At 55.5% G+C, this 27,824-nt stretch overlaps 7 protein-coding genes across 7 annotated transcripts; 2 read left to right on the forward strand and 5 right to left on the reverse strand.

Moving 5' to 3' along the window:
- Window positions 1–140: 140 nt before the first annotated feature.
- On the reverse strand, window positions 141–1,793 carry EX895_004867 (uncharacterized protein; the record flags this gene model as incomplete). Its single annotated transcript, XM_029885461.1, has 1 exon — window positions 141–1,793. One exon carries the CDS (start codon window positions 1,791–1,793, stop codon window positions 141–143), a length of 1,653 nt encoding a protein of 550 aa, XP_029738027.1.
- Window positions 1,794–7,250: 5,457 nt separating this feature from the next.
- On the reverse strand, window positions 7,251–7,852 carry EX895_004868 (uncharacterized protein; the record flags this gene model as incomplete). Its single annotated transcript, XM_029885462.1, has 3 exons — window positions 7,251–7,286; window positions 7,452–7,491; window positions 7,578–7,852. 3 exons carry the CDS (start codon window positions 7,850–7,852, stop codon window positions 7,251–7,253), a joined length of 351 nt encoding a protein of 116 aa, XP_029738028.1.
- A 213-nt stretch (window positions 7,853–8,065) lies between these two features.
- EX895_004869 (uncharacterized protein) lies at window positions 8,066–9,133 on the reverse strand (the record flags this gene model as incomplete). The annotated part of the gene is made up of 1 exon (XM_029885463.1): window positions 8,066–9,133. One exon carries the CDS (start codon window positions 9,131–9,133, stop codon window positions 8,066–8,068), a length of 1,068 nt encoding a protein of 355 aa, XP_029738029.1.
- A 717-nt stretch (window positions 9,134–9,850) lies between these two features.
- On the forward strand, window positions 9,851–10,848 carry EX895_004870 (uncharacterized protein; the record flags this gene model as incomplete). The annotated part of the gene is made up of 4 exons (XM_029885464.1): window positions 9,851–9,926; window positions 10,035–10,066; window positions 10,598–10,681; window positions 10,765–10,848. 4 exons carry the CDS (start codon window positions 9,851–9,853, stop codon window positions 10,846–10,848), a joined length of 276 nt encoding a protein of 91 aa, XP_029738030.1.
- Window positions 10,849–11,355: 507 nt separating this feature from the next.
- Window positions 11,356–12,537, reverse strand: EX895_004871 (uncharacterized protein; the record flags this gene model as incomplete). Its single annotated transcript, XM_029885465.1, has 1 exon — window positions 11,356–12,537. One exon carries the CDS (start codon window positions 12,535–12,537, stop codon window positions 11,356–11,358), a length of 1,182 nt encoding a protein of 393 aa, XP_029738031.1.
- A 1,395-nt stretch (window positions 12,538–13,932) lies between these two features.
- Window positions 13,933–16,959, reverse strand: EX895_004872 (uncharacterized protein; the record flags this gene model as incomplete). Its single annotated transcript, XM_029885466.1, has 1 exon — window positions 13,933–16,959. The coding sequence occupies one exon, from the start codon at window positions 16,957–16,959 to the stop codon at window positions 13,933–13,935; it is 3,027 nt and encodes a 1,008-aa protein (XP_029738032.1).
- Window positions 16,960–19,014: 2,055 nt separating this feature from the next.
- EX895_004873 (uncharacterized protein) lies at window positions 19,015–22,209 on the forward strand (the record flags this gene model as incomplete). Its single annotated transcript, XM_029885467.1, has 1 exon — window positions 19,015–22,209. The coding sequence occupies one exon, from the start codon at window positions 19,015–19,017 to the stop codon at window positions 22,207–22,209; it is 3,195 nt and encodes a 1,064-aa protein (XP_029738033.1).
- Window positions 22,210–27,824: the final 5,615 nt, after the last annotated feature.

Raw genomic sequence — 27,824 nt, forward strand, 5'->3', positions numbered from 1 at the left:
TCCGGCAACAGACGAAATTTCAAAGAAAAAACGCGATCATACCATAGGAAAACAAAAGACAACTGTAGCGATTCATGAGAAAGTGTCCGTTCTGGCTCGGCGCGGCGGCCTCACCCGTGCTTGTTCTAACGTTAGTGCGTCTAAACAACCACCATCACGCCACCTGCCAGTGCAGCAATCACCAGCGGAACACTCCAGCCGAGCACACCCGACAATGTCGCTTGTCCAGCAGCACCGGAAAAGGACCTGTACGGGTCACTACTCGCACTCGGCGACGCGCCCGCCAATGCAGCCGTGTTCTGCCCACCACTCGACGTCAAGTTGTCGCCGTTGGGACCAATCGGACGAGTCGAGTCGTCAAAGGCACACGCCGATCCAGTGCAGAGGCATTTCGCCGCAATGGGATCCCAGAAGGGTGTGTCGCAGTTGTTGGGGATGCGCGTACGCAGCGTTTTGTCGTTGTTCCTCTGCGGCGGGTTGGGCTGTTGCGGGGAAGGGGTGGTGACGGGGCATCCGTAGCACGTGTAGAAGGGCGAGTTGTTCAGCGCATCGCCCTGTGTGTCGGAAATGCAGTGTTCGCGCAGGTCGTTGTTGGCCTCAAAGCCGTTGCAGATGTGCTGTTTGACGTTGGGCACCTGGCACTTGAAGGCGTCGAGCGTGTTGAGCTGGCTGGCGGGCACGGGGTTCTGCATCCACGCGATGAGCTGCTTGTTGCTGATGATCCACACGTTTTGCATTTCCGCCGAGGTGGTGGCCCAGTCGAGGAACTGGTTGAGCATATTGATCTGGTCCACGGGGTCCTTGAGGCCCGGGTAGCCGGTAGCGAGGTGGATCGGGTGCGTATAGACCCCGAAGGGCTGTCGCTTGCCGTTGTAGTGGTCGGTAAAGGTAGACTTCATCCACGACAATACGTCGCTCGCATTGGCCGAGTCGAGCCACGGGTCCATCAGGTGGGCTCCCGCCGCTCCACGCTCGTCGAAGATGGCATACATGGGGATCTCCCAGAACCCGGGCAATTTGGGCTGACCGCCGCAAATGTTGTCGACGGAAGAGCAGTCGTTGGCCATGCCGTTGTCGAGCGTGTACGGCCAGAAGGCGTCGGTGTTGGGGTCCGTGACGGGGACCGAAGCGGTGGAGCTGGAATCATACGTAAAACCGGTGCTGGCCAAGTGCTCGAGGTTGGCGCGGCTGTAGTTAAGGAACGGAGCGCGGTAGCCGATGATGGACTTGTAGGGAATGCCAGCGAGCGCATTCAGCGTGATAAGGTTGCCGTCGATCTCGGCGTTGGTGGCGGGCTGCTCTTGGTGCGTCATGGTGTGGTCGGCTACATCGTTGCCGTTGACGTAGAGCTCGGTCACCTGGGCGTAGTTGGTGTAGTTGAGCGAGACGAAATACGACATGACTGGTTTGCAGCCGTTGGGGTTCTTGCGCTGCGCGAGGAACTGGTTGACCGAGTTGATCGTGTAGTCCTGCACCGCATCGTCGGCGGTGAAGACGATAAACTGAGGAACGTCTTTGGGGTCCAGACCGCCGGGAGGGTTGGTGTCGGCGCAGTGGCATTTGGGAAGCTGGCATGTAGAGGGGTCGCAGCTGTATCGAGCAGCAGAAGCACCACCACCGGCAGAGACGGTCTGGCCCTCGCCACCCGACTGCAGCAGCTGTCTTTTCTGCAAGTCGAGTGAGCGTTTGGCTACAGGTCGGCAGCCTTGATGGAGCAAGTCGCCGCCGCCGTGCGCCGTAGCCATACCAGCACACGCGAGAGAGAGCAGCGCAGAGACAATGGTTGGCTTCATGGTCCAAGAGGTGTTGGCTACGCCGATGGGATGGAGGGATGGTGGGATGGCGAAAGGGTGGTGATGGTGATGACTGGCTAAAGTAGGGCTCAAAAGCGGAGTCGAGGGCTGCCTGCTTTGACTGAGTCGTGTCGTGTGGGATTCTTGCCTTTCATTTGGCCAGGGGGTTGGGGGGTTGGGGGTGGTGGACTCCCTTCGCGCGCCCCCCTGCAGTTGGGCGCACCGGTCGCAACTCACTACCAAGGCTGTGGTCTCGGAACTCCATTGAAACCAACACAGGGCATCCAAACCTCGGCTATGGTGCACATTCCTCTGAACAAAGTGCCTGGCTGCCGCGAGCACCGTCACATGGGGCTCGTCGATCTAGAATTTTCGGTTAATGCTGTCAATTTTTCAAAGTCCTCTCTGAAAGAAACACTGCTTGCACGCGCGACTAAGTCATGCGGCGCACCTTAGTCACCAAGCATCGGCCCGATCCATCGACAATTGGACCTCTCCGCCTGCTCATCTTCATGTGCACCCTTCAGCTTCAGAGACCCCGGCCCCGCAATACCGCGTCAAACCATAGCACGTTCCAGAAGGTGTGAGAACAGCGCTGAACTCGAAATTAGGCCATGAAACAAGACAACACTGTGGGTGAAAAAGGAACTGGGCAAGTCTCGACTCGGAAGCCGGACGAGAGAGCGGTGAAGTCGAAGGAAGGCGGCGAGTGCGTCATTCAGGGCCTTACCCGCCTAGACAAGCTGGTTAAGGTCTCGACGATCGACACGATCAGGTCCATGGGCGAATCTGTCTATTAAGAAGACGAACGAAGGAAGAAGCCACCGTCAGCACCACGAGGATGAACCCCAAGCCCCAAAACATTGTTTGAAACTCACCATGTCAGTTGCCAAAGCGTCGAGCTTAGGCGATGGTGCAGCTCGAGTAGCCAAGGGGAGCACCGTCGCCACGTCCTTCGTTGGTGGGTGACTGCTGGGTCTCCGATGCCGAGGTTTGGACAGTCTGAGCGAAGATGGAGAACATTTTTGCAGGGTAGAGTGATGGATGGTGATCGGAGGATCCAGAATGTAGAGAGCTGAGTGAGAGTGAGAGAGTGGGTTGAGGATCGATAGGATAGCTTTGGGCCGCGATGACAGCTGCTTATAACTCTTTTGACGTCGTTTCTAGCTTCCGTCTTGCTCTGTCGTACAAGATCGGTGTCTCTCGTGCGTTCGTTGATCAAAGGGCCCCATTAGCGAAGAGCTACAGACGAGTACACGCGAGACTTGGCCAAAATCCTTTGCCCCTTCCATGAAAGGGATACCCGCGCCCCCTGAGAAGCGCAAGTGAGGTTGAACGGTTCTCAGGATTGTCTTGGCCTTTCAGGCGCTGCTTCACTCAGCAAATGCAGATGTCAGCTGTCGAAGACGATGAAGACAAAGGAGCGATCAAGTTCGTTGCAATGCTCTGTGGCCGCAATTATCCCTTTCAAGCACTGAACAGTTGTCGCTTGCTCAACATGCGGAAAAAAAACTGCTTTGTGGACGCAGGAAAATGGGCCCCTTTCACTCCAGACTACATGAAAGGATCGAAACAATCTCATTCACGGCCCTTTGTGTGGTCGTGTTCTCCGGATCTTGCTGCAAGGCGTTGATTGCGTGCAGCCACTAAAGCATCATGCGGTTTCAGATTGCACTCGGCTCCTTCTCCGTCAATGCTTTTTGTTCCCACATGTCGATCGTACAAAGGGATTCGCTATCACCTTCCCGAACTGGCAAAGTCCCTTTCAGTGTTTTGGTTCCTTGCACTCAGGCTCAAGTTTCTTTCATGTAGGCGCGAAGTCCTTTGTTGAATCCAACAGCCGGAGTTTTCGAGTTTGTGCAGCCGTTTCCTGTCTTACTTACCCAACGAGGCCTCAGGGAAAAGATTGCTGCCCAGCGGTGGTATTAAAGTTCTCAGGTCAAAGTGGTACTGTATCTTCTTCGTGCGCATCAACGTTACAGCCTCACAGTGCTATAGGAGGTTCTCGCGACAAACCCCTTTGTTCTCGTGCTCCTGTGTTTCAATAACGGCACGGTGTGCTTCTGTGGGAACCATTGGATGTCTCAATGTGTGCAGTGCGACAGCACGAAGTCAATGCAGACTCGCAACTTGCAAGCAAGCAAACAGTTACAGTAGATTTCTCTGCAAAATGAGCAAGAAGCGTCCAACTTTGATCAGCATGTTGTGGCTCCTAGTTTGCGAAAGGCATAAATATAGGCCTGAATGTCGTCGTCTCCAGTCGTTCCATCAAATTCAGCACTTCCAATCAGTAACACAATACAGCTGCCACTCCTTTTCAACAATTCAGTATGGACGCTATCACTCTCTTCGCCCCTGTCAGCCTTAGCGCTGTTGCTACCGAACAAGCTCCTGTCGACCAGGAGAGACCGAGCCAAAGCACACTGCCTTGGACGGGCTGCATCATTGCTTGATGTAAGAAAACACAGCATCCTTCGCGTTTCTGTAGTCTAAGATTAGCATACTGACTTCTTTGACTTTCAACGCAGTCCGCATAGGCAAGAATCACTTTGGCTCAGCCGTGTTGAGGAAGCGATGCTTCGTTCTCCTCAAGTCCAATGATAGGGAAGCAATTGAATGTTCCTGCCTCTCGTGCGACAGGGCGAGGGCGTCTGGGCGAGCTACGCTCGCCTCCCACCTCTTCATATGCCTAGGCCATGTATCTATGTTTCTCCTCTTCCTCCATCATCTCACTCGTCGTCGCTAGGCTATTCACCGCCTAGCGCTCGAATTTTTCCCTCCGTGTACTCCCTTCCTTCGACTTTTCGCTCGCCCTTGCGCTCTTTCAGCCCCCTTTCCGGCGGGCAGGTAGCTTCTTCGAGCTCTCAGGTCTCACCATAGGCCGAGCAGCAATCAACCATTCTCTCTCATCCATGCAGCGAGTGACGCTCAGCCGGGATTCATCTGTTTCGGAATACTTCTCACCTCTTCAGTTCCTCATAACTTGTGTTCGCCACTGTCACCCGTTATTTTTCTCACAAATTGAAAAGATGACACATTCTGCGCTCTTGCTAATGTGATATGATTCCGTCTGACCAGCACTATTCAGTTTGTCCTTGTGTGCCTTTTCAGGTCGGAAGTTACAGTACAGTTGCGGATTGTACAGTAGCAGATTTTAAGATGAGATTTAAACTTGAGCGCACATCAGGCCACCGAGAGAAAGAGAAAGCAGAGCCCAACTCTTTCCCACTAGCTCCCGAACATTCACGGTGGTTTGACTTGGAGCTGCGAAAGTGTGAAGAAGGCAGTGTCATTTTCTCGTAGGCAATCCATCTATTTGTCATGGCAATGGGGCAACAGCATACACTTTTCTCATCTCAAGTCTCTTCGTTGTCGAACACTAGCAGCTTGATATCAAAATCTCCGGCTCAAGGCTGATAAGACCATCACGAAGATTCCGTACGAAGAAGTGCACAGTCACGACACTCGATGAAGAAAGGAAAGCAAACCAAGAGGATGTGATTTCGATTCAGGAAAAATTTGATCTTAAACCTCTACTTTCTGCACACTCCCAAATTTCTCCGAACGCGGGCTCACGTCGTCACAGGACGTACTCCGAGATCGAAATGTAACCACCTCAATGTCTGCGACGATGTGTCTGTAGGATAGATGGCGGTGAAACGAGGAGATCTAATCAGCCCTCTGAGAACTACCTGCTCATAGTATACGTCGAAACTTACTGAGGTAGTGGTGACTTCGATTTCTTGCGAAGCTTGCAGAACAGCAGGGCATTCTTAATGACTTGCTTGTAGCCTAGACGAACTTCCTGACCAAGTCCGAACATCGCAAAGAAGATGAATGCGGAGATCGTGCAGACGAGGCGCGACAGGATAAGGTTTCTCTTAAACGAACTCTCCATCATGACGACACTTGCTGGATATTGATAGATGTCGTTGAACCCCGTATGGACGCTGGCCCAGCTGCCGTAGGGGTTTTCGATTGCGTCCTTTATCTGCTTTCCGATAGTTCCTATATAGATCGGGAAAAAGATAGCCATATCCACCGCAGTGAGTGCCAAAAGGCGGACATAACGAGATCTGCTGATTGTCGATGCACTGCTCGCCAGCACTGCCTGAAACTGGCGCCGACGGATCCAGAACCAACGAAATGCTAGGACTGCCAATGGGGGTAAAATTAAAAAGTCAGATCTATTCATACCCCTCGAAGACGAGGAGACTACACTTACCACTGTAAATCGCGGAGCAGAGGCAAACGACAACCACCGGCGCTGCCACCAGCAAGACCCAGAGCCACGAGAATACAAGCATCGGCCAGCATCCAGCCTCCTCGATAATACCATATCTGTTGGACTGATTGACGATCATCAGTGCACCATAAATGAAGGGAATGCCAACGCAGATAAAAAGCTCGGTGATCACGGTCTTTTTGTGGTCTGATGCAGTGGTCCTGACGTGCCTTGTTGATGCGATGTTTTCGAGCTTGCGAGCAATGACGAGATTCGAGGCTGGGACTGCAATGAATATGACATGTCGCAACCTCACACCTAGGAACGGATACGCAAATCCGTGATCAGTACCAAAGCCAGCTAATAAGGACCATTGCCTTTTTTCACTTACTCAGTTCGCAATATCCCGGGGCTAGATCCGCATCTGTGTTCCACCACACAACAGCGTTGACGAACGTGTCGAGATTGCCGAGCAGAAGCCAGACCGAGAGCGCGATCGTGCCGACATTCCTGCTTCTGACATGCCAGGCTAGTGGAAGTAAGACCAAAAAGAATGCGAGGAGCGAAAAGAATGGTGTAACGTGGTCGAGCATAATTCGGAGTGCGACTGTATAGTTGGATTGGTGTTTACGGGGGGATAGCTAGATATCATCGACAAATCTTCTCCTCCTATTTATTGGGACTAGTACACTTGCTCTCCCAACCGTACTCTAGATATAGTACCATACTTTGTCTGAGAAGGACCCTTTGTTCTTTCCATGGGAAAATTGTGGTTGCAACTTAGAGGCCGAACAAAGGAGATGTCAATCCTCAAACGCGTGAACTGTCTTTGCATGTCGGCTACTCATTGTTCTCGCATGCCGAAAATGAAGTCCCTTTATGACGTTCCCACGCATCGCATTCATCAACCAAGCCGAACTGAATAGTCTCCCCCATTGAGTAATGTGACTGCTTCGGTAGTTGCTCCATTCGAACCAAGTCACCATGTGAGAAGAATGCATTGAGACGTGAAAAAGATAAAGAGTAGTCACCGCACGTGTCGTACAACTTTGGCTTTACATCGTACCATCGGCTTATCTTGGTTTTGTACACTTTTACACACCTGCTCCCCCTTAAAACACTTCGGATGAGAGTGACCACAGCCTCCGATAAGGCTTATTGATGGTATGATTTTCTTAGTGTGTGTATGCGTTCCATTCATGTCATCAGCGTCCTGTCAAACTCTTCTATACTCAACGCGTGAGTCCAAGAGGATCGTCCTTGGAGAGCTGCAATTGCACACGTATACGGGTAGAGCCGAGTCGGGATCAGGTCAGCGGAGCGTGTCGGTTGTTATTGTGCCGGGAATACCGCGGTCGAAAGAAGAGCCAAAGAGAGCCGGGCGGTTAGTCTTGCTTCCCCTAGTGCGGTCTTCCGAGCCTATTGTTACTCACCTTTGGAAGGATCAAGGCGAGAAGGGCCAAGAACGCGAACCTGTAGTTGTACCACCGCCACCGCCATTTCCAGAAACTGTCAGCTTCACCGCCACTCGCTGCGATCCTTTCGGCACTGGTACTTACATGAGGGACATGTATGGCCCACCGGTCGCCACGTCGCTTGTTTTCTTCGACTTGAAAGGCTTGTCGTGTGCGATGTGTGCACAGGCGAATACGAGCCCGGCATACGCAATGTAAGGCGCCCGTGTGAGCATCGCTGCGCCCGACATCATGCTTACGCTGCCGAGAAAGGAGGCGTACACGTCCAGGTCGTCCGCGTTCCACGACTTGGGCAGCGCCAGCGGCCGCACCAGCTCGGGCCGGCGTGGATCGGATGCGTCTACTTTGCGATACGACATGGTGGAACAGAAGGTCGGATGGCGTTCGAAGGAAACAGACGTGCAGAGAGCGGTGTCAAGGTGAAAGACTGGAATGAGGATGGATCGGATGGCTTGACCGCGATGCACCGTCTCCAAAATCAAACTCGGAATTCGGAATTTCCAATACCGCATTTACCACGTGGGAAATCCTTCTTCACGAAGACGACTTTCAACCATTGAATTACTACTGTACTACAATTTGAACCCTAACAAAACATTGTCGATCAGCCTTGTAACTTTGCCGCCCTCGCCCTGACTGACCAAAGCCGCACCGCTGAGGATGGCACCCTGGCTCACATCCACCGCGTCGGCGCCCTTCTCCGCGAGCACCTGCTCCAGGTTCTCGAGCGTCTTGGGGTGATTCAAGGAAATGTAGTCCAGCTTGAGGTTGACCTGCTTTCCGTCGCGCTTGCACTGCTCTGCTTGCTCGAGGACGATGGCACGCGCGCTCTCGAGTGTGGTCCTGAGGCGTTGATCCTTGGTTGCTTCTGTCCAGTGCGGCTGCTCCCATACCTTGTGTCCTTCTTTGAGCGCTCGGTAGAGAACGGGGGCAACTTGACGTGCATCTGGTGTCAGATAGGCGTTCCGACTGCTGAGCGCGAGATTGTCGTTGGGATCGCGTCCGGTGGGGATGACGCGCAGGTGATCGGGCGAGGGTGGATGAGAAAAGACCAGGTCGGACACCAGACGACGGAGAACTATTGACTGCTGAATATCCTTTTGACCGAAATAGGTGTTGTCGGGCTGGATAATGTGGAACAGCTTGGTCACAACGGTGGCTACGCCGCGGAAGAACGTCGGCCTGCTTCCACCTTCCATCTGGTGGCTGAGACCCTTGACTTCGATAAAGGCGCCAATCTGATCCGCTACCACCTGAGTGAATCCATTTGGATACATTTCCTTCACGCTGGGCACGAAAGCCACGTTGACCTGTCGTTGCTGGCCGGACGAAGTGGTGAAGGAAAGCGAGGCGAGTTTCGAGATATCGGATTCGACGGTGCGTGGGTAGGAGGCGAGGTCTTCAGTGGGCGCGAATTGAGCCGGGTTAACAAAGATAGAGACGACCGTGTAGTCGTTTTCCTGCAGACTAGCTTGTACGAGCTTGAGATGTCCGTCGTGTAGTGCACCCATGGTCGCGACGAAGCCGACCGACTTGACGTCCCTCGTGGCCCGTGCTCGCCATGCTCGGTAGTCGCTTACGGTGGTGAAGATGGGGATGGGGGAGTCGGCGACGGGCGAGTCAGGCGATGATGAGAACATGCTTGAGCTGGACGCACTTGCTGGAGATGCTTCTGAGCCATGTCGTGCAGCTGAAACGCAAAAGTGACGGCGTTGCGCTGAGCGGCGCGTTGATGCCAAGACACAAGCAGGAGGCCGCGCGGCGATGTGGGAAGAAGCAGTGAGGGTGATCGACGAGCTGGACGCTTGGGTCAGCACAGCCCGTGCGACGCTCAGAACGTTTCGGGACGACATGCTGCCTGAGCTTGGCTGTGAATAGGATCAAAGACAAGAGGTGGAGGAAGAAGGACAAGAAGAAAGTGCACGAGCGCGGCAACCCAAAAAGTGTTGCTTCCACCACCTTTTTCGTTTCCTTTACAAGACCAAAAAGATGTAGAATCGGGCAAGATATCTCGATGGTGTTTCGATCTTTTTTCGAACACTCAAACATGTTAACTCTGGCCAAATCTCGAGAATTAATTTTCCTCCACCTTGCTGACAAACCGGCAGGTGCAGTTTCAACGAGTCCCTTTGTCGTCGTGAGGTTCTCACACTACCATCTCGAACAAAGGGACCCTCGCTGCTAGCTTGCTCGACAACCGCCAGCGCAAGTAGGAGCCGAACTTTCCGCTTTAGCTTGCAGCCCACCGCAAGACTCGAGCACATTTATCAACGAGGTGTCGATCCAGCTTGCTTTTCCTTTCGGCTCTCTTTTTGGTGCAACAAGCCCTTTGATCGTGCGCCTTTTCTTCCTTCACCATGTCGGGCTCCCCATGGCCAAGAGCCATTGTTGGTAGCTTCGCCACTATCGCTATCGGCTACGCTATCATGAAAAGTACGTTGTCCCTTTTGTGTGGCGTCCCCTTTGTTGTACCGTTCCCACGCCTTTGTCCAGTAGTGCATGATCATTGACGGTTTCCTCTTCGTCCCTTTGTCCTCGCAGCTACCACTCCGACGGATCAACAGTTCTACGATGTACGTTTGCGCTCAGCTACTGCCCTTTGACACCGTTGTCCCGTTTCGATGGGAACTGTCTCACGCCACTTCGAACCTTTCTTACGAAGAGCATGTGCTCACTTTTGCTTTGTTCTTTGTTTTTCTCATTCACCACTCGATCTTTGTTCGGACTCGACCTGCACGCAACCCTTTCACCCATGCCCTTTGGTGACCTCGGCTCGACATCCCCACGCCCACCCTTGCCGCCCCATTCATGCGGTTCCCTTTCTGCAAAACCCGACCTCGTACTCACTCGTTGTTTCACGCCAACGCATTGATCCGCCATTCTGGGCCGACGTTGCCGCTGATCCTTTCACGGCCATGTGATGCCTCCTCCCCATTATGGTGTTCTCTCACGCTTTCTTTGCTGCTGATGTCGTCTGTCGACATTATCGGCGCCGCTCTCTCTGTGTGCGTGGGACGCATCTCTCACGTTTCTGACAATCCTTTATGCGGCGATCGCCTGATTGTCTCTTATCCTCGGCGCTGCACCTTGCGAATCAATCACAGGCATTGTCACCAGATCTCAAACGCCAAGTGGATGCACACCGACTGGCAGCACAGCGCAAGGCGGCGTACGCTGAACAGCTCAAGGTGAGTTGCGCTTGTTTCTCGACCTCGATTTTGCTGTTTTTTTCTTCTTTACTGACTCTGTTTTCGTGCGACGGCGGCAACAGAGGGCAAAGGAGCAAGACGATTCGGCGCCTGTATGGGCCGAGGGGGCCAAGGCGAGAGATTCGACGCCTCCTCCGCGTATCTAGTTTGGAAGACAATGCAGCGAAGAAGGATTGTTATACCCGCACGAGTCGGGATCGATGGGTGACTGTGCTGAGTGTTGGTTTCGGTCGATGAGGAAGCGTGCGACAACAAGTTGACTTCTTGTTACCACCACGGGCTAGCTATACTACCCACGAGCTAGAAGACACAAGATGGTCAGCTGAAGCGCCATATGAAAGCAGACCTTGATACAGAAACCCGAGTCGAGTTGTCGCAAACAAGTTTCGGTCTCGAGCAAGGTCGACTCGACACCGACGACCGACTGTCGTGCGACACGGCCGTCGTGCGTGATTCACTGATAGCTGCGACAACCAACGTGTGAACACGCAGCGCGACCATCTTTTTCCGTACTTCTCACTTTCTCGCAGCGACGACCAGCACTTCCGCCCGCACATCCTCTCCCCCGGCGGCAGCAGCAGATGAAGAACTTTCTGAATGCAAAAAAGAAAACAACAGCAAGATACAATGCAACAAGTTGGGTGGAGGGAAGATCAAGCCTGGCCCGCAGCACGCGCCTGTCTCCTCTTGAGCACAGCCGCGTTGAGCTTGTCGAGCATGGCGACGGTCTTCTCCCAGCCAACGCAGCCGTCGGTAATCGAGACACCGTACTTGAGTTGGTCGATCTGTCCGTCCTTGGGCTCGCCCTGCTTGCCCTCGTTGAGATGCGACTCGATCATGACACCCGTGATGGCATCCTCGCCCTGCTCGAGCTGCTCAGCGATCGAGTCGACCACCTTGGGCTGGTTGCGGTAGTCCTTGTTCGAGTTGCCGTGCGAGCAGTCGATCATGATGGAAGGGTGGCGGTCCGGCAGTGCCGCCTTGAGCTGTGCCTTGGATGCCTGCACCGAGGCGGCGTCGTAGTTGGTGCCCTTGGAGCCGCCGCGGTGGACAATGTGAAGATCGGCGTTGCCAACGGTGCGCACAATGGCAGCGAGACCCTGTTCGGTAACACCCATGAAAGCGTGCGGTTGGGACGAGGCGCGGATGGCATCGACAGCAACGCCGAGACCTCCGTCCGTGCCGTTCTTGAAACCGACAGGCATGGAAAGACCAGATACAAGCTCGCGGTGCAGCTGAGACTCGGTGGTACGCGCACCGATGGCGCCCCACGAGTAGAGATCGGAAGTGTACTGCGGCGAGATGGTGTCGAGCACCTCGCAGGCGACGGGGACACCCTGTGCGGTCAAGTCGACGAGCAGGTTGCGTGCAATCTTGAGGCCGCGGTTGATCTGGAAGCTGCCGTTGATGTCCGGGTCGTTGATGAGACCCTTCCAGCCGACGGTGGTGCGTGGCTTTTCAAAGTAGGCGCGCATGATGACGACCAGGCCCTCGGACCATCGCTGGTCGATTCCAGCCTTGAGCAGCTTGGCATACTCTTTGGCTTGGTCGACGTCGTGGATGGAGCAAGGACCGACAACGACGAGAAGACGGTCGTCCTCACCATTGATGATGGCGCTCGACTGGCCTCGTGCACGAGCGATGGTGAGCTGGGACTCTTTTGAGACGGGGATCTCGTGGAGCAAGAGCGAGGGCGAGATCAACGGCTCAAAGCCAGCGACGCGCACATTGTTGACGTAGGCGAATTCGTCCTTGGAGCCGCCCTGGTGGATGGCTTTGGCAAGAGGCTCTGCGGATCGACCGTTGGCGGTGTTGGCAGCGATGCTGGACGACATGGTGTCAGTTCGCGCAAAAGACGATGCTAACAGAGAGATGGTGATGAGAAGGAAGAGAAATGTGTGTCCAAGTTGAGCGACTTTTTTGTGAAAAGTGGATCGAGTCAGTGAGCGTGGTGGCATGCACGTCGACGACTCGGCGCAGTTCTGCGGCGGATCTTCTTAAAAAAAAATTGACATCTCCAAATGAATCTCGGCTGGAAAAATGAGTGCGTCCGGTGTTGCGCCGTCGACCAAGGAAACGGTCGGTTGTCGCCCTGTCTGTGAGCTTGTCCGGGCGAAACGAACGCAAAATGTCTCCTCCTCTGGCTGAGACGTGGCTGTTTAGTGCCCAAAGTCGGGTGTGAAAGTCGACAAATTATCGACCAGTCGTCGGAAGCTGTTGGTCGGAAGTGGATCGACAGACATGGCACAATCGCCTCCGCCAACCTCGCTCGGTATATTGCAAATTGGCGCTGACCGAGACAGCCCCGGCCGGTCTAACATTCATGCCAAACCCTGTCCCTTCGGAAGTCGGATCTCTTTGTCCACCTTTCTTCTGACAGCAATTTTCGCCGCGTTGAGCAGCAAGCAGCGAATGGCGCTTGATCTTGGTGACCACCACCATCATCATCATCCGCAAACAAGCCAAGATAGCAACCATGCTGCCAACATCGATACTGAGGTCGCGCTCTGCGTGGAAAGGTGAGCTCGCAAAGACGTTACCCCGCAAAGGCACTCCGCATCAACGACTCGATTGCTGACCTCCTCCTTTCTCCGCCTCCAGGCCCCTTCTTTGTCGCATTCCCCAATCTCGCCGAGGCCCTCAAGAACAACACTGCGATTCGAACAAACGCAAGAAGCTGCACCATCTTGCCCAACTTTGTCGGGTGGGTGTCAATGAGCACCGTTCCTCCAGATGATATCCGATTTGACCTCTGACCTGTTCTTCCTCCCTTCCTCCCCTCTCACGCTCGTCTCGCACTCCCACAGACTCAAATTCCTAGTACACAATGGCAAGCACCACATCCCTCTGACTGTTACCGAAGAGATGGTAGGGCACAAGCTCGGCGAATTCGCGCCCACCAGGAAACCCTTCCGATACCGCCTCACCAAGAACAAGTGATCCTAGCTTCCACCGAAAAGCGCCCGCCCGCTGTCTCCACCATTTGTACTTGTATCTCGACGTTATCCCAGCAACAAAAACACATCTATCTCTTATCTACACGCGCGTGAAGCAACCGCAAGGTTTGATGCGACAAACGCTCGATATCATACCGCGCAAAAAGAAGTTCAAACGGCGCCTCATAACAGCACCAGGAGATTGGTCGGAACAATACTTGATTATGCTTAGCGCGATGAACGCAAATGCAGGAAAGCTTGTCACAACGACCAGCAACATAAGCCGGCCCGCAATCAGGTCGCACCTGGAGGAGGCGCAAACCCCATCTCTGGCGCCTCGAGCAGTGGCATCCCCAGCGCATCCGCCGTCTGCACAGCCACCTGATTCCCCCACCACTGCAACTCCAGTGCATCGTTCTTCGGCATCTGCAGCAAAAGGTAGATCACCAACGACGACAGCACCGTCCCGAAATCCAGTGCACCCGCCAGCACAAACTTGTACCGCGACCACCAGTCCAGTCGATGCTTGCGCATCCAGTACTGGAAAAAGTAGCCCACCACGATGGCCGAGGTAAAATTGATCCCCGATGCAGGTGGAGCCAGACTCATACCTACAAAGATGATGGGGGCAGATACGATGCGCATCGTTGGCCATTGGAGTCTTCGCGACGTGAACCATGTGATCAGCGGAAGAACGGCGCCGACGATAAGGCCAGAGAAGAGCCACCGGTAGGGCGATTTTGGGCCGAAGCTTCGTTCCACCCCAATCGCGCCCCAAATGATTGAGGCCGTATGGAAGATTTGCACCGGTTCGCATGTGAAGTGTTGGGCTTGCGCTGGATCGCAGACGTCCTGGATGTGATCGCGGAGGTAGTTCTTCGCCGAGATTTGGATGAAGCTGTTGACGAGGATCGACAGGACCTGCACGAAAAAGATCTGTCGCGGCGCGATCTTCATATAATGACCCAGCTTTTGGTCCTGCGAGAATAGCAGACCAAACGTCAACGTCTGCTGACTGACCGTCTTGAACATCATGACCGGCAGCGGTCTGCCCGGCAGCAACCAAGACGCAAGGATCTCCGAGACCAGGTTCACCGCGGCAGGCAAGCCGCTCATGGCAAAGATGAACCCAAACGGTAGCATGTATGCCGCGGGAACGAGCACCGCCAGTCCGAGCGCCCAGATGGGCAGATGCGTGCTATATGCAACTGTGAGCAAGACCAACATCCCCAGTCCACCCACCAGCACCACGGCGAACCACCAGAACGGCACACTGGCGTACTTGCGCATCAGCCGAGCATGCACATCGTCAGGCATCGCCCTCTTGGCCCGCAGCCGGTCCCAAACAAACCGGCCGTGGTACAACGTCGTATGCACCACGGCTGCCGTGATCAGCGCGAACCCGCCAAAGTACGCCACGATCAGCCCTGCGGAAATGTAGACCTGCGAGTAGTTGGCATATGCATCGGCGCGCAGCGTGCTGTGGTTCGACGAGACCATGCTGACGTTGTACCGCTGTCCGAAGCGGTCAAAGCTGCTTCCAGACAGAATGGGAAGGTACGTTGTATGCAGCGCATTGGTAAAGTACAAGATAGGCGCGGCGATCCAGATGGCCATCACAAAGCCGCCAAACAGGTTCGCCTGTGCCCACCACGGTATGACCAGAGGGGAGCCCAGGTAGACGACCTGATTCCAGTCGAACGTCAGCACGCTCGCACCCAGCCCGTGCGCCGCGCCAAACACCACGTTGACCGGCACGTTGCTTGGCCAGATCCAGCACACCCAGTTCAGGATCGACAGCGCCGTGAACAGGTAACCGGGGAGAAAGTAGACCAGGAACGCGATCAAGGAAGCCACGTTGAAGAAGCCCAGGCGTGACATGCGGGGCCGGTTACCGCTCGAGTGCACCGCGTCTTCTTCAGCATGCAGCGTGTTAAGCACTGTAGATACAGACAGATTCTGCGGCCAGATCATCGATGCCGGTTCGACGAGCACCTCGCGCACGAACCCTGCCAGTGCCAAGCCGATGAGTTGGGGCGCACACACCGAAAGAAGTCCGTACAGAAACGAACGCCGGTCGTCCCAGAAGCGAGCCAGATCCTGTGCCAGGAGGATCGACAGCGAGTAGGACGGTTTGAGCCCCGTTGTCGCAGCCACGAGCACTACCGTGTGCTCTTTGATGTTCCATGGACCCGGGTTGAACGACCAAGTGTACGACTTGCTCGAACGTTGCGCGTTTCTGTTCCTTCGCAAGCTCGGCAGCTGAAACGCAAAAGACCGGATGGGCAGGACGTTGGCCATGACGGTCCCAAGTGGATGTGCGAGGATCTGCACGATAATGGCGACGATCTGGATCGGCGGGTTGCGCTGCGACAGAAACGTGTTGACAGCCGAAGCAAACGCCGACAGTTCCAGTCCCAACAAGAGCGAGCGGAACGTGATCGACGGCATCGATGGATCGTCTACGTTTGACACGGAAGCGCGCACCTCGGGGTACGGCGAATCGTCGTCCTCCTCGAGCTCGAGCTCGAGCTCGACCGCTCTGGAAAAGCAAGGGCTGGGCAGAGTGCGCAGCAGGTCGGCGCTGTCCGTGGTGGTGTACGTTTGGGTGCCAGCGTGGCCGCTCCAGGACACGGCGTCGTGCGAGGACGTGGGCGAGTAGCGTCCTTCCGACTCCTTACCTGATGACTCGCACCGACGATGCCAAGGGCCGCTCTCGCCTCGCGTCGAAGGGTGCCACTTGATCGAGGTGCTTCGCGATGCAGGTGCGCTTGTCTTTTGTTCGTCGTTTTGCGTGCAATTTTGTTGCGAGGCGCTAGGTGGGATGGATGAGGGATGATGCACGTAAGGCGGCGCAGTGGTCTGCATCTGCACAAGGTCGCCTTCAGCGTTGTAGATGGCACCGCTGTTCTGATCGTAGTAGTAGATGCTCTCACGGACGGTCTCGTTCATGCTCTTCGGGGCGGCGGACTCGGGTACAGTCAAAGCAACTGGTGGTGGTAGTGGCAAATCCACGGGGGCAGGGACGACCTCGACTGCAGGCGTGCCCAGACCGGGAGGAGCAAAGGCAAACACGTCATCGTCGTCGTCGTCTTCTCCGTGCCGGTGCTGATCGTTGATGTTGTCGACCTCCTCGTCGTACTGGTCGTCGGTGCTGCAATATTCGTCGGAGGAGTCGAGGTATTCTTTCTTGTCCTCTGCGGAGGGGTGCTGATGGCCCTGCTCGCTATCGAGACCGCTCGACGTGGTTGGTCGAAGGGAGTGATTGGGCTGCCCAGCGGACGTGGCCGGACGTGCGGAGGCGGTTTTGGGCCGAGACATGGTTGTGGATGCAAAGGAGCCAGTGCGAGCGCTCGACTTTGGCAACAAGCGGCAGAGGTGCCTGTTGGAGCTGCAGTCTGGAGCGAGTAGCCACGCCATGGTGGGAAAAAATGAAGTGTTGTTCGGCCCACTTTCAAGTTCTGCTCTGAGAAGTGGGCCTGCGAGTACTTGTTCAACGAGCAGCCACGTCTGTCCAGGACCGTGCGTAGAGCCTACCTGTTTGAATCAGTGTTTGGTGAGTTGTTCCACCAAAGCCTATGCGTGCCGGCATCGGGCAGATATGGTCGCGAGTCGTATAGGCTCAAGGATAGAAGTGGTAGCGTATTCTCGTCAGACGGCGGGGTCAGCAACACGCTGCAGATTGCGAGCAGTCTGAACGTCGCCTCGCGTCGCATCGTTCACTGATCTTTCGGTTTCTAATAAATCGATCCCTGCTTGGTTCTCTTGTTCTCTACTTGCGTGACAGATGCCCGTTGTTTGTCGCTAACCCGGGAGCGCGACGGTTTCTGCGTGGCGGTCGAATATGGAATGAGACTCGGCTCACCACCAAAGCACGGCGCGGGCTCAGTATTACGATGTTGATCGATCGGGGAGTTGGATGATCGTGATCAGATCGGTGATAAATCAGCTTGTATGTCAGCCAATAAATTGGTCTCAGACGCCAACGAGCTATGCCGATCGAGGGGTAAATAGGCTTATCAGTATCAATTCAAGAGGAAACGGCCTATTTCCTGCCGCAATATGCTGTCGTGAAAATGCGAAGCTAAAAAGAGGCCATAAAAAGGACTTGCCGCCGGCAGCCTTGCATGACAAGTTCGCGCGGATGATGCAGCATCGCATTGCGTCTCGCCACGATGCTTGATCTGTCTTCGACCGCCCATAGACTCAGTGCCGGAGCCATGCATAGCAAATCCGAGCTCACGGCGGCCCAACAGAGCACCATGCACCGCAAACACCCCGCCATGCATTTTGTTTGTGTGATCAGCCGAGGTTTTCAACTCCGCTCCCGTATCAAATCTTACCATCGCGGGTACAGTACCTCTGTGCCTTTCAGCATGACGCCGTGACTCCGCACGCTGATCAACACCGAAGACTGCCGCTTCGTGCCGTACCTTCGCACCGTCGTCGTCTTATCAGCAAGGCGTTCTGCGAGCGATGCTATGGCTGGTAGCAATTTGAACAGCCACCAGCGCGGAAGGCGCATCCAGCTCGGAAATAACAAAGGACAACAACAAAGTAGAACATCAGCGCGGGCAGGCGCTTGCGCGGAGCATTTATGCCGGTTTGTGGACCGCCGGCAGGCCGGGACCGCATGGTCGTGTGGCCCCTGTCGCTGTCCCTTATCTGCCTGTCTGTCCACTGTGTTTTGACTGCGCCCCCGTCCGTACCATGCGGTGCCGTTGACCACATGCTGCTGCCGCCGTGGTTCGCTTCCACCACGCGATGCTCGTTGTTCGCTGTGTCCCCCATTCTCCCCTCCTTCCCATCCCATCAGAGAAGCTGAACTCTCTCAACATCTCCCGTCCCTCATGTCTTAGCTCGCTTTGAGTCGAATTTCGCGCTTGCTTTCCGACATTCCCTCGTGTGGTTCGCTCTGCTCGCACAGCCCTTGTCATGGTACCCCGTGGTTCTCGCTAAACTCTCAGTCCAAAGCGATCCGGGCGACTGCAGAGATACTGTACGCATCCACCGTCACACCCGGGCCCGTCACACAGGCTTGTGACTGCCCTCCGTGTCGCTACGCCTTATCGGACCCCTTCCCGTCTTTCGAGGCTTGGAGTCGTTGTGACCTCTCTCAACAGAGCAAACAGAGCAAGCGAAGTCACCTTGCGACTCGAACATCATCACCTCTCCTCTGCACCTGTCTCAAGGCGAATCACCCGACAACTCTACTCTTGTCACAATCGCACAATAGCACAAAATGTCACCATACGCCAACTGCTAGGATTGCCCCTAGTCGATGCCAACATCACACCTCACGAATCTGATCTATCCTCTTGCTCTTCACCATCGTCATCTACCATCATCTGCCGTCGACCTGTAATCGGAGCCACAATGCAGCAGCCTCAGTTCAACGATCAGGTCTGCGTCAGCATGGCACCTGATTGCCCGCACGCAGAAGCACCACAGGCAGGTCCGTCTTCTCACGCAGACCCTAGAGACTCGTCTTCACCCTTGACCTCATCGCGCACCTCATTCTCTTCCGCAACCATGTACGACCGCCACGATGCCGACCACACCCATCACAATGACTTCTATCGCGATCAAAACTCTTGGCCCAGCGCCTCCGAATCATCAGAGACGCTCGTCGGCACCTTGTTCAACCATCATCTCGCCAGTCTCAAAAACAAGCTGCCTTCAGTACTAGCCGGCAAAGGCTACAAGAAGCTCGCCAGCGACGAATATCCACCCTTCTCACGGCGAATCGCTCACAGAAAGAAATTCATTTACGGTCTGCTTCTGGCGGCCATCTTCCTTGGCATCGGAGGACGAAGCTTGCACAGGGCATACAGGGCCGCCAGCAAAGCCAATGCTTTCTGCAAAACAGCCGACCCCTTCTGTCTCTCCTTACACGACGACGACTCTCTGCAGGATGCTTCGATCAGTATACCCACACTGCCTCGACCGGAGCATCCTGTGCGTCCCGAAGACATCTTGCCCGTCGACCTGCATCACAAAGACACGTTCAAACTAGCTCCGTACGCACCGCCCCTCTCAGCGACCAACAGACGACAGCTTGACACCATCCCATCACAACGCTTCATGCTCGACAAGCCAGAGTGTGTCGAGGCCTGGGTAGCGCACGGCGAGGTCTGCCAAGCCCTTCACGGCGTCTATCGCCAACGACCCGACCTCACCAGCGTCGACCTCCTCTACTCGTGGGTCAATGGTTCCGACCTGCGCCACTCTAGTGCCGAATGGATGCATGCTTATCGTCCGGACGGACGCTGGCAAGAGTACGTCGAACAAGATCTCTTTCCGTCTGAGTCTTCGTCTGCAGGCTTGTCGGCTCCGAAACATCGTCGCTCGCTCGACAAGGCGGCCGTCGACAGTCGCTTCCGTGATCACCAAGAGCTGCGCTTCTCGATGCGCTCGGCCGTCAAGCATCTGCAAGGCTTGTCCACCATCCACATTGTTGCGCCTGACTTTTCCGCGCCTTATCACCTTCAGCCCAGCGCATCACACCCAAGCAAAGACGACGGCGCTCGATTCAGGCTATTCACTCTGAAGCAGCGCCGTTCAACGCAGCCACCATTCTGGCTCGACGTGAACAAGCTCAAGGATGCCTTCCTTGGATTACCTTCGCAGCTGCGTCGAGTGCAAGGACTCGGCACCGACCGCTTCACCACGGACGAGGGTCAGATGCGCGAAGGACAGGTGCCCCAGTGGCTCTCGCTGGCCAACACCACCGATGTCCTTGCCGGCCAAGAGGCTGCCACTGCCGTAAGCACGTCTTCTACTTCTTCACCCAGAGTGCGACTGCACCACGACTGGAATGCTTTCCGAGACAATTGGCTTGTCACAGAGGCGCTCACCGCAGACGAGCGCACGCAACGCAACGACTACCGACGTGCAGCTCTACCGACCTTCAACTCGATGGCGGTCGAGGCGATGCTCGGCGACCAGCCGGGTCTGCACGACAATTTCGTCTACTCGAACGACGACTTTTTCTTCCTCGACGACGTAAGCAGTGGCGACGTCTCGTCTCCCCTCTTTGGTCCTGTGCTGCGTCTCGATCCGAATCTGATGGTCGATGGCAAGCAGTCACCCAAGGCAGGCACAGGAGAATGGCCGTCGCTCTGGCATACCAACTGGCTGTTGGACCAGCGATTCGGTCAACGTAGACGGCCGTACATTCAGCACGTCCACAAGAGTTTCTCCAAGACGTTGCTGCAAGAGACTCGCATGGGATGGGCGCACGAACACTCGCGGGTCGCCCTCAATCGCTTCCGCAACGGCGGCGACAACATCGTCTCGCACTTTCTGACGTACTACAACGTGATCGAGCGCCATCGCGAGGCGCTACTGTGGAGCTTCTTCATGTTGAAGCTCGACGAGGATGGCGATGGCCTGGTTTCTGCGAACGAGCTCGAACAAACCATGTCGCAGATGGGCTTGACTGCAGAGCAGTCCGCCTCGACTTTGGCAGCGTCGGCTGAGCGCAGCCTCACCGTCCCTGTCAGGCTTACCAAGAGGACCACTCTGAAACAAGACACGGCCAATGCTGCGCTCGTTCAAAGTGGCTGGCCTGTGCCGCTCAAGAGCCGCTACGTCTTCTCTTCGCAAGACGGCTATCCGCTGGCCGAGCTTTCGAGCCAAGTCATTATGCGCCGCCGGAGTGAGCCCCAGATGGAGCGGCGTGTCTTCAATGCGGAGGCATCCAAATCCGCTAAAGAGAAGCGTGACCTGGGCAACTTCTATGGATGGCCCGATTTCGTGGACGAGCGCAAGTCAGCTCCGGATAACAACTGGTTCAATCACCGATTCGAGCGACCAGCTTGCGAACTTGATCTCGATCAATGCCTCGTCAAGCCGTTCGCACCGCTGCTGCAAAGCGGCAAGCTCGAGTGGGAGCAGGTGTTCAAGCAGTTCGCCTACGCCGACGGCGCGTGTGGCGACTGCCTGATCCACCACCTCGTAGGACAGAGCGGACAGCGTGGGCTCGGCGCGTTCCTTCCTGCGGCCCAGCGCACCTTCCAAGGTGAAATGCAAGAGAGTGCCCGCTTTTCGAACCCAGTGCCACATCTGCCGCTCACGTCGGTCTGGAACGCAAGCTTGTCCGAAACGGATGCTGCGTTCGAAGCTGAACAGCCGTGCTTCAGCGTCTCTTGTGTGCTGGCAAGTTCTGGGTTTGGACGCGGTACGCCTCTGCGCTTGTTTGCCAGCCAGCTGATCCAGAGATACGCCTACACGATTGCCGACACGCCGTTGAAGTTTGAGCGGCTCGAGACGCAATACAATTCGGCAGAGACGATGCAAAGGCTGGAACAGTCGATGAAGCGGCCGTCGGCGCTGGAGCGGTTCGCCAATGTGGTTTTGAAGCAGCAGCAGCAGCAAGGCCAGACGCAGGGCGAGCCTAGCAAAGAGGCCGGTGCATGGGTGGCCAGCCAGCGGAGCGTCGATGCAGAGCGTCCGGCATTCGCATGCATCAACGACGACATCACAACGCGATGGGTCCAGGACGTCGGTACCGAGTTTACCAGCTGGATGGGCAGGATGTGGCCGGATAAGCAGCGGTGGGAGTTGTAAAACGCTGTGTTTGTACTTGTATTCACATTTGTCAACTGCGCTACTGCCGCTTTGATCATGCTCGGCTGTGTTGTGAAATCTGGCAAGAGTGCATCAAGCCTCATGTAGGTCGGAATCCGAAACGCTTCCACCTTTCACGGTTGCACCAAACCCAATTCTGGGAGTTAGAAGTGGCTGAGAAACGGGCGAGCGGAGTGAGATACGGTTGTTGCACATCGACAAGTGCGAATGCAGTGCGGGACGGCTAGCGAGAGGGCTCCCGGGCTATGGTGTGAGCAGGGGCGGCCTGGCCCTTTTCTGGTTTCGGGAAGCTGCTCTTGCATGCATCCGCTGTCATCCGGTAACAGCGGGGCAAGCAGGCATCTTGCACTTGCTCGTCTGCTGTGATTGTTGCATTTGAAGCTGCAAGAGGCATGCAAGGACGATGGTGGATTGCCGTTTCCGAAGCGCCCATGTACTGTACAGCGGCAGGACGAGGTCTGGACCGCGCTGTTTGTGAGTGGCTTGTCGTGTAATGTCAATTTCGGAGAAAAGGCAAGCCAGGTCTTGGTGGCAGCACAGCGGGGACTGAAGAGCTCTCGATCTTCCCATACGTCCGTGGGCGCGCGCCACGTCGAGCCAGTTTATGCAAGGAGTCCGCCCAACCCCGCCGCCCAAGTCGGGTTTTGTTTGCTTTGTCCTGTCAACAAAACAGTTTTTGGCTTTGCTCTCCCCACGACCTGAGGCCAGGCCGAACCACACCACTTGTACCAAAAGCGAGACGTAGCTTTTATCTCGCTAAAACCTAGCTGACAGCCGGTTGTGCTTTGCGACGGCGGCCGTTCCAACCGAGAGCGGGATCGAAAGCGGACTTGTGGATGCCGCGCGGGGCCTCGACCAACGACCGAGATGTTTCCTGCCAACCCGAACCGCTGAGCTTCCGTGTGAACGTTGAACAAGCCGCAGCGACTTGCAACATTCCGACATCCGCAACCGCAACCGCGCTCTCTGTCTCGGCGTTTAGAGGCGCATCACGGGCCGTACCTGCAGCAAGCACAGCCGCATCCAGATAATTGGACACTTCACGGCAAGCCTGTCACACCGACAATGCCGTGCTTTGCATCGTCAGCCGGACAAGAGCATCGTGAGAACAATGACAGCGGCACCGAGCGGACTGCAGACAGAGCGCAAAGCGTGATTGGAAGGCGAGAAGAGGAGGTGCAAAAAGCGCAAGTTCAAAGATTTTGCTCCCTGGTTGAAATTGTTGAGCACACCACTCTAACAAACAACTGCAACGCGAAACTCTCCCATATGCAATAAGTGGTGCTCTAACATACTGGACAGCAAAAAAGAAACCAAGCTTCTGGAAACTCGACCGCCAATTACGCGGACGACCCCTTCTTTGCTCGGCTAGCCCGGCCGATCGACGTGGTACACCGCGCATGCTCGGACTGGTCAGGGCCAGTAAGTACTCTGGAGAGGAAATTAACGCTTGGGCGAGATGTTGAACCCGCAATTTCCTCGTGGTGGTCACCGATGCGACCAGAGTATGTAAGGGGTTTCCGTCGATGTCGGACTGCGAATTACCACCACATCGTAACCGTGACCATCGAAGGTCCCACGCCTATGCGGGCATGAAGGGGGCGCGCCACCATCGAAGCGCATTGTTCGCTCCCAAAAAAGGGATGCATCTTTGGCACCACCGCCATCGACGACGGGGGCTAGCCTGGAATGGATGGTCGTTGGGGTCTCGCAGTCGGCATGGTCAAAGGGCTTCGATCTGACTGGCTTCCGTGGATCGGAAACCCCCGCATGGCCGCGACGGAGTGTTGCTGTACCTCTGGAAGAGTGCGTCAAGGCGCGCGTGGGGCTTTACGGTAGATGGTCGCTGGAATCATTGGCTGCGGGCCGGCACCTCGCACTAAGGAACACACTCGACGATCGAAAGCCCGTTGAGAGCATCCATGCGAGCAAGTTCCGGCGTGTCCGAGCGTGTGGGTCCCGAATGCAATGCTCTCGATCTCGGCGTGCTTCTACCGGAGCGCTGCCCCCCATTCTTGCCGGCAGCCGCCAACAACATGGGTGCTTGCTCTTTCCACTCTACCATCGCAACCCAACCGTTGCCTGCATGCATCAAAAGGGTTCCGAATTCTTTCGAGCTAAGGAGAAAATCATGTTGCAGGCATCGGCGATGGGCTTGAGCGCCTGCGAAAAAAGTGGCGCCTGGCACCGCGTAAGCGAATGCGAAGCGCACATGCCGGCATCGAAGCAACGGCACTGAGGGTCTCTGCCAAGAGTCCTCAGCGCCTAGGCAGTGTGTGTCGGTGAGACCGAGTGTACCGTCCTAGAGATGCAAGGGGCTCGCCCGACCAATCTCATCAACCACATGTGGAAGCTGCTCTTTGTTCTCAGAGAGGTGTGCCGTGCTGAGTTGATATCTGTCCGACACGCTGGAACCCGATTCCTGGTTCATATTTTTTGATGCACCCGCCAGCATTTGCGCAGAGTGCCTTCGGGGACGCACAACTCATCGCTGTTACCCAATCAAGCAATCAACACATGGAACCGATTTGACCGCCGCTCTTTCAGACGCCCAGTAAGTCATTAGCCGACGAGCTGAATAACGAGAGAGAGAGAGAGAGAGGTAAGAGAGAGAAGGAGGGGGAGAGAGTGCAAGCAGATTTGGCGGCAGCGTCACAAGTGCTCGGCGGAGTGGAATGTAGAAAGGGATCAATAGATTGATTCGGCGGTGGTTCTGCCGGCGAATGGTGGTAGCAGCGACTGAGCTGAGCTCGTGGTCGATACCGGCCAAAGCCCTTTCTTTGTAGCGATCAAATCACCCACCACTCGCAGACTGTCGGTGGCCGAATCTGCTGCGATCGGAACCCAAAAAAGTCGCGATCCTCATTAACGCGACTACCACACTGAACTAGTGCCTGTTAGCGACGCCTCAACGTGCACACGGGCCGCGTGCCGTTACTCGCTAAGTTTCAAACATTTCAAAAATCCATGATCCGTTTTGCCTTGCCTCCTGTTCTACAGCTCGGAGCTCCCTTGGCTCTTGGGAAAGGATCACGCTCCCGTCGCGTACTTGGTGTCTCGCCTAGTGGGCGCTGCGATGGAATGTTGATCGGACCTGCAGCCCCCCAATCACGACCATGGCGTAAAGCGAACGCTCGCGACACCCACAAGAAGGGGGCTACTCGGTAGCTTAGCCTCCTCTTTGCAACGCTCCCGCATGGATCGCGGACGCTGCTCGCGATCTAGCCGATGGCCGCTACTTGCTGGGTGTCTGGGAAACTCGACTGTAGCAGATTCATGCCCGCCTCTCTGTTCCTTTTCCACGCCATGCAGCAGATGGTTTGGAGCAAGGAGCATCGGTTGCTCTTCACCGTGTCATCAGTTGGAACGGACAGCGCGTTGACGAGCGGTGTGCATGGCAACGCAAGAAACAAGGTGCTAATGCGCAATCTTGCATTTCGTCGGGCCGGCATAGCAAGTGGTGACGATAATGTACCACCGTGGGCACGCGGCATGAGGTTGGTCGTCTCCCGATCGTCTGGGCAGATCAGTACCCAAAAAATTCAACCTCGCTTAGCAGCAGCGACCCCCCGACTTGCGCCTTAGAAAAAAAGAAAAAAAATGGGGACTGGGTATCCTGGACGCGATCAAGGAAGGTGGTTCCTTTTTTTAGAGCATGCGCTGTGCTATTGTGGCTTTCTGCGAATGACCAAACTGCTCCTGCCGATCATACGGAGTTCTTGTAGGAACAACGAAAGAAGGAGTCTCCATGACCGAGCTATCCACGTCACCTCCCCGGCGCCAACTCTTGGGATCGACGTGCCAGTTGCTGAGGGAAGAGAGCTCCTTGCTCGTGGCGCATTGCCTTTACTTGGACCCACAGCACCGACCGAATTGGAAACCGACCTTTTGCTTCCATTGAAGCTGTCTGTTCTGTCACTATAATTTGAAGGCCCGCGTTGGCGGAGTTGGTCTCACTGACTTTCGAGATACAGCATGCGCGCGCGGCACCCAAAGGGGTCCTCAGCTTTGCAGCGGCGAAAGCAATGCTGTGGAACTCCGTCTGCTTTCGAAGCATAAGCAACGGCAGGGGCGATCCGGGGGCTCATATTATTTACAATCAATGGAAACGGGCGGGCAGCAAAGAGAAAGATTTTCAAACTGCGCCGCTCTAAAAATCCCTTTGATTCGATTAGCGCCGCTCTCGTGGGTGAATTTTGAATGCATGCACAATGATACGCGAGACCGAGGGTGCTCTCTGCTCAGCCAAGCGCCTTGTTTCGAGCAGCTGCGGGCGGCTGCAGAATCTAGCTCGGCGTTTGGGGGGGAGCGGGAGGGGGGCGTTTCGTTCCTCCATGGCTGGTTCGAATGCAGGGGTGTCTGAGCTCACTTGGTGTCACGGCCAACTTGCAGCGTAAGAAACGGCTTGCATGGTCGGCGATGCGCATGACCCCAACGGAGAATGCGCACGGCCAGGTAAGCAAAAGCGCTTATGCGGGATGAGCCTGACTGCTGCACATAGATGCAGCGATGCAGCATTGCAGTGCGATGCGTGGAGCACGGGACGGGTGCGAGATCATCGACGATCCTGACAGAACTGACAGGCGTAAGCGAAGCAGCATGATCCGTCCCACGGAATGTTGACTCGAAGATGACGACGAAGACGACGACGGCGAGACACTCTTGGCGACGACGGCGGATGGGGATGGCAAAGGTTGTCCTCGACGACGAACGAAAAGGACAGGCGAGTGGGATCACGTCGAGCCTCGCGATTCCCGCATTTAGGCGCGCGGGAGCGAAATTTCGGAATTTCAAGTGGCTTGGTGACTGCCTATGTGTGTGCGCGCGTGTGGCTTTATTTGTCATTGTTTGTCCAAAAGGTTCGTGCCAGAAGCTTCGCGATGATCTTCGTTTCGTTCTCGTTGCCTGCGGTGCTCCTCACCACCTCACTCACTCACTCACTCACTCACTCACTCACTCACTCACTCACTCACTCACTCACACACACTCTCTCTTTCTTTCTTTCTTTCTTTCTTTCTTTCTTTTCTCGAGGATCGCCAGGCTGCTCAATCTACGCAACTGTGAGGAGGGCAAACCAAGGAGACGGTGACCGGTAATGAGGATCGCCGCAGCTGCTCGATGAGCGCGGAAGAGGCGGTGGAACATTTGTCGCGCTTCAGCTAAGTCGGCAGGCTGGCGAACTGAGTTTGTGTGCATGGCTCAAGCCCATCTCGTTCGCTGCCAATGCTGCCGTTCTTGCCGTGGCCTTGCCTTACAGCTGCCGTTGCAGTGAACCAGGACGCCTCACGAATGCCACGCCCCTTCTGTTGTGGGAACTGTCTTGAAGATTAATCACAGGCGCGCCGATGCCAAGATTGATTGCGTGGAAGGCGGCGAGCGAAGCAGATGGAAGTCACCTTCTTCATCCGGATCACCCTTTTCTGCACTTTCAATGGAAATAGTTTTATTCGTTAAAATCGTTGGGGGAAGCCTGGGTTTTGTCCACCGCAATCACGCAGCACTTGAACTGTCGTCATTCATTCCTCTCTCCCACACATAAATTATTTTTCCCACACACTCATCCTCAGCGGCGATGCGCCTGTTCCTGGAGACGA

The sequence above is a fragment of the Sporisorium graminicola genome, chromosome SGRAM_5, assembly GCF_005498985.1.
Source record: "Sporisorium graminicola strain CBS 10092 chromosome SGRAM_5, whole genome shotgun sequence".
Taxonomy (NCBI): domain Eukaryota; kingdom Fungi; phylum Basidiomycota; class Ustilaginomycetes; order Ustilaginales; family Ustilaginaceae; genus Sporisorium; species Sporisorium graminicola.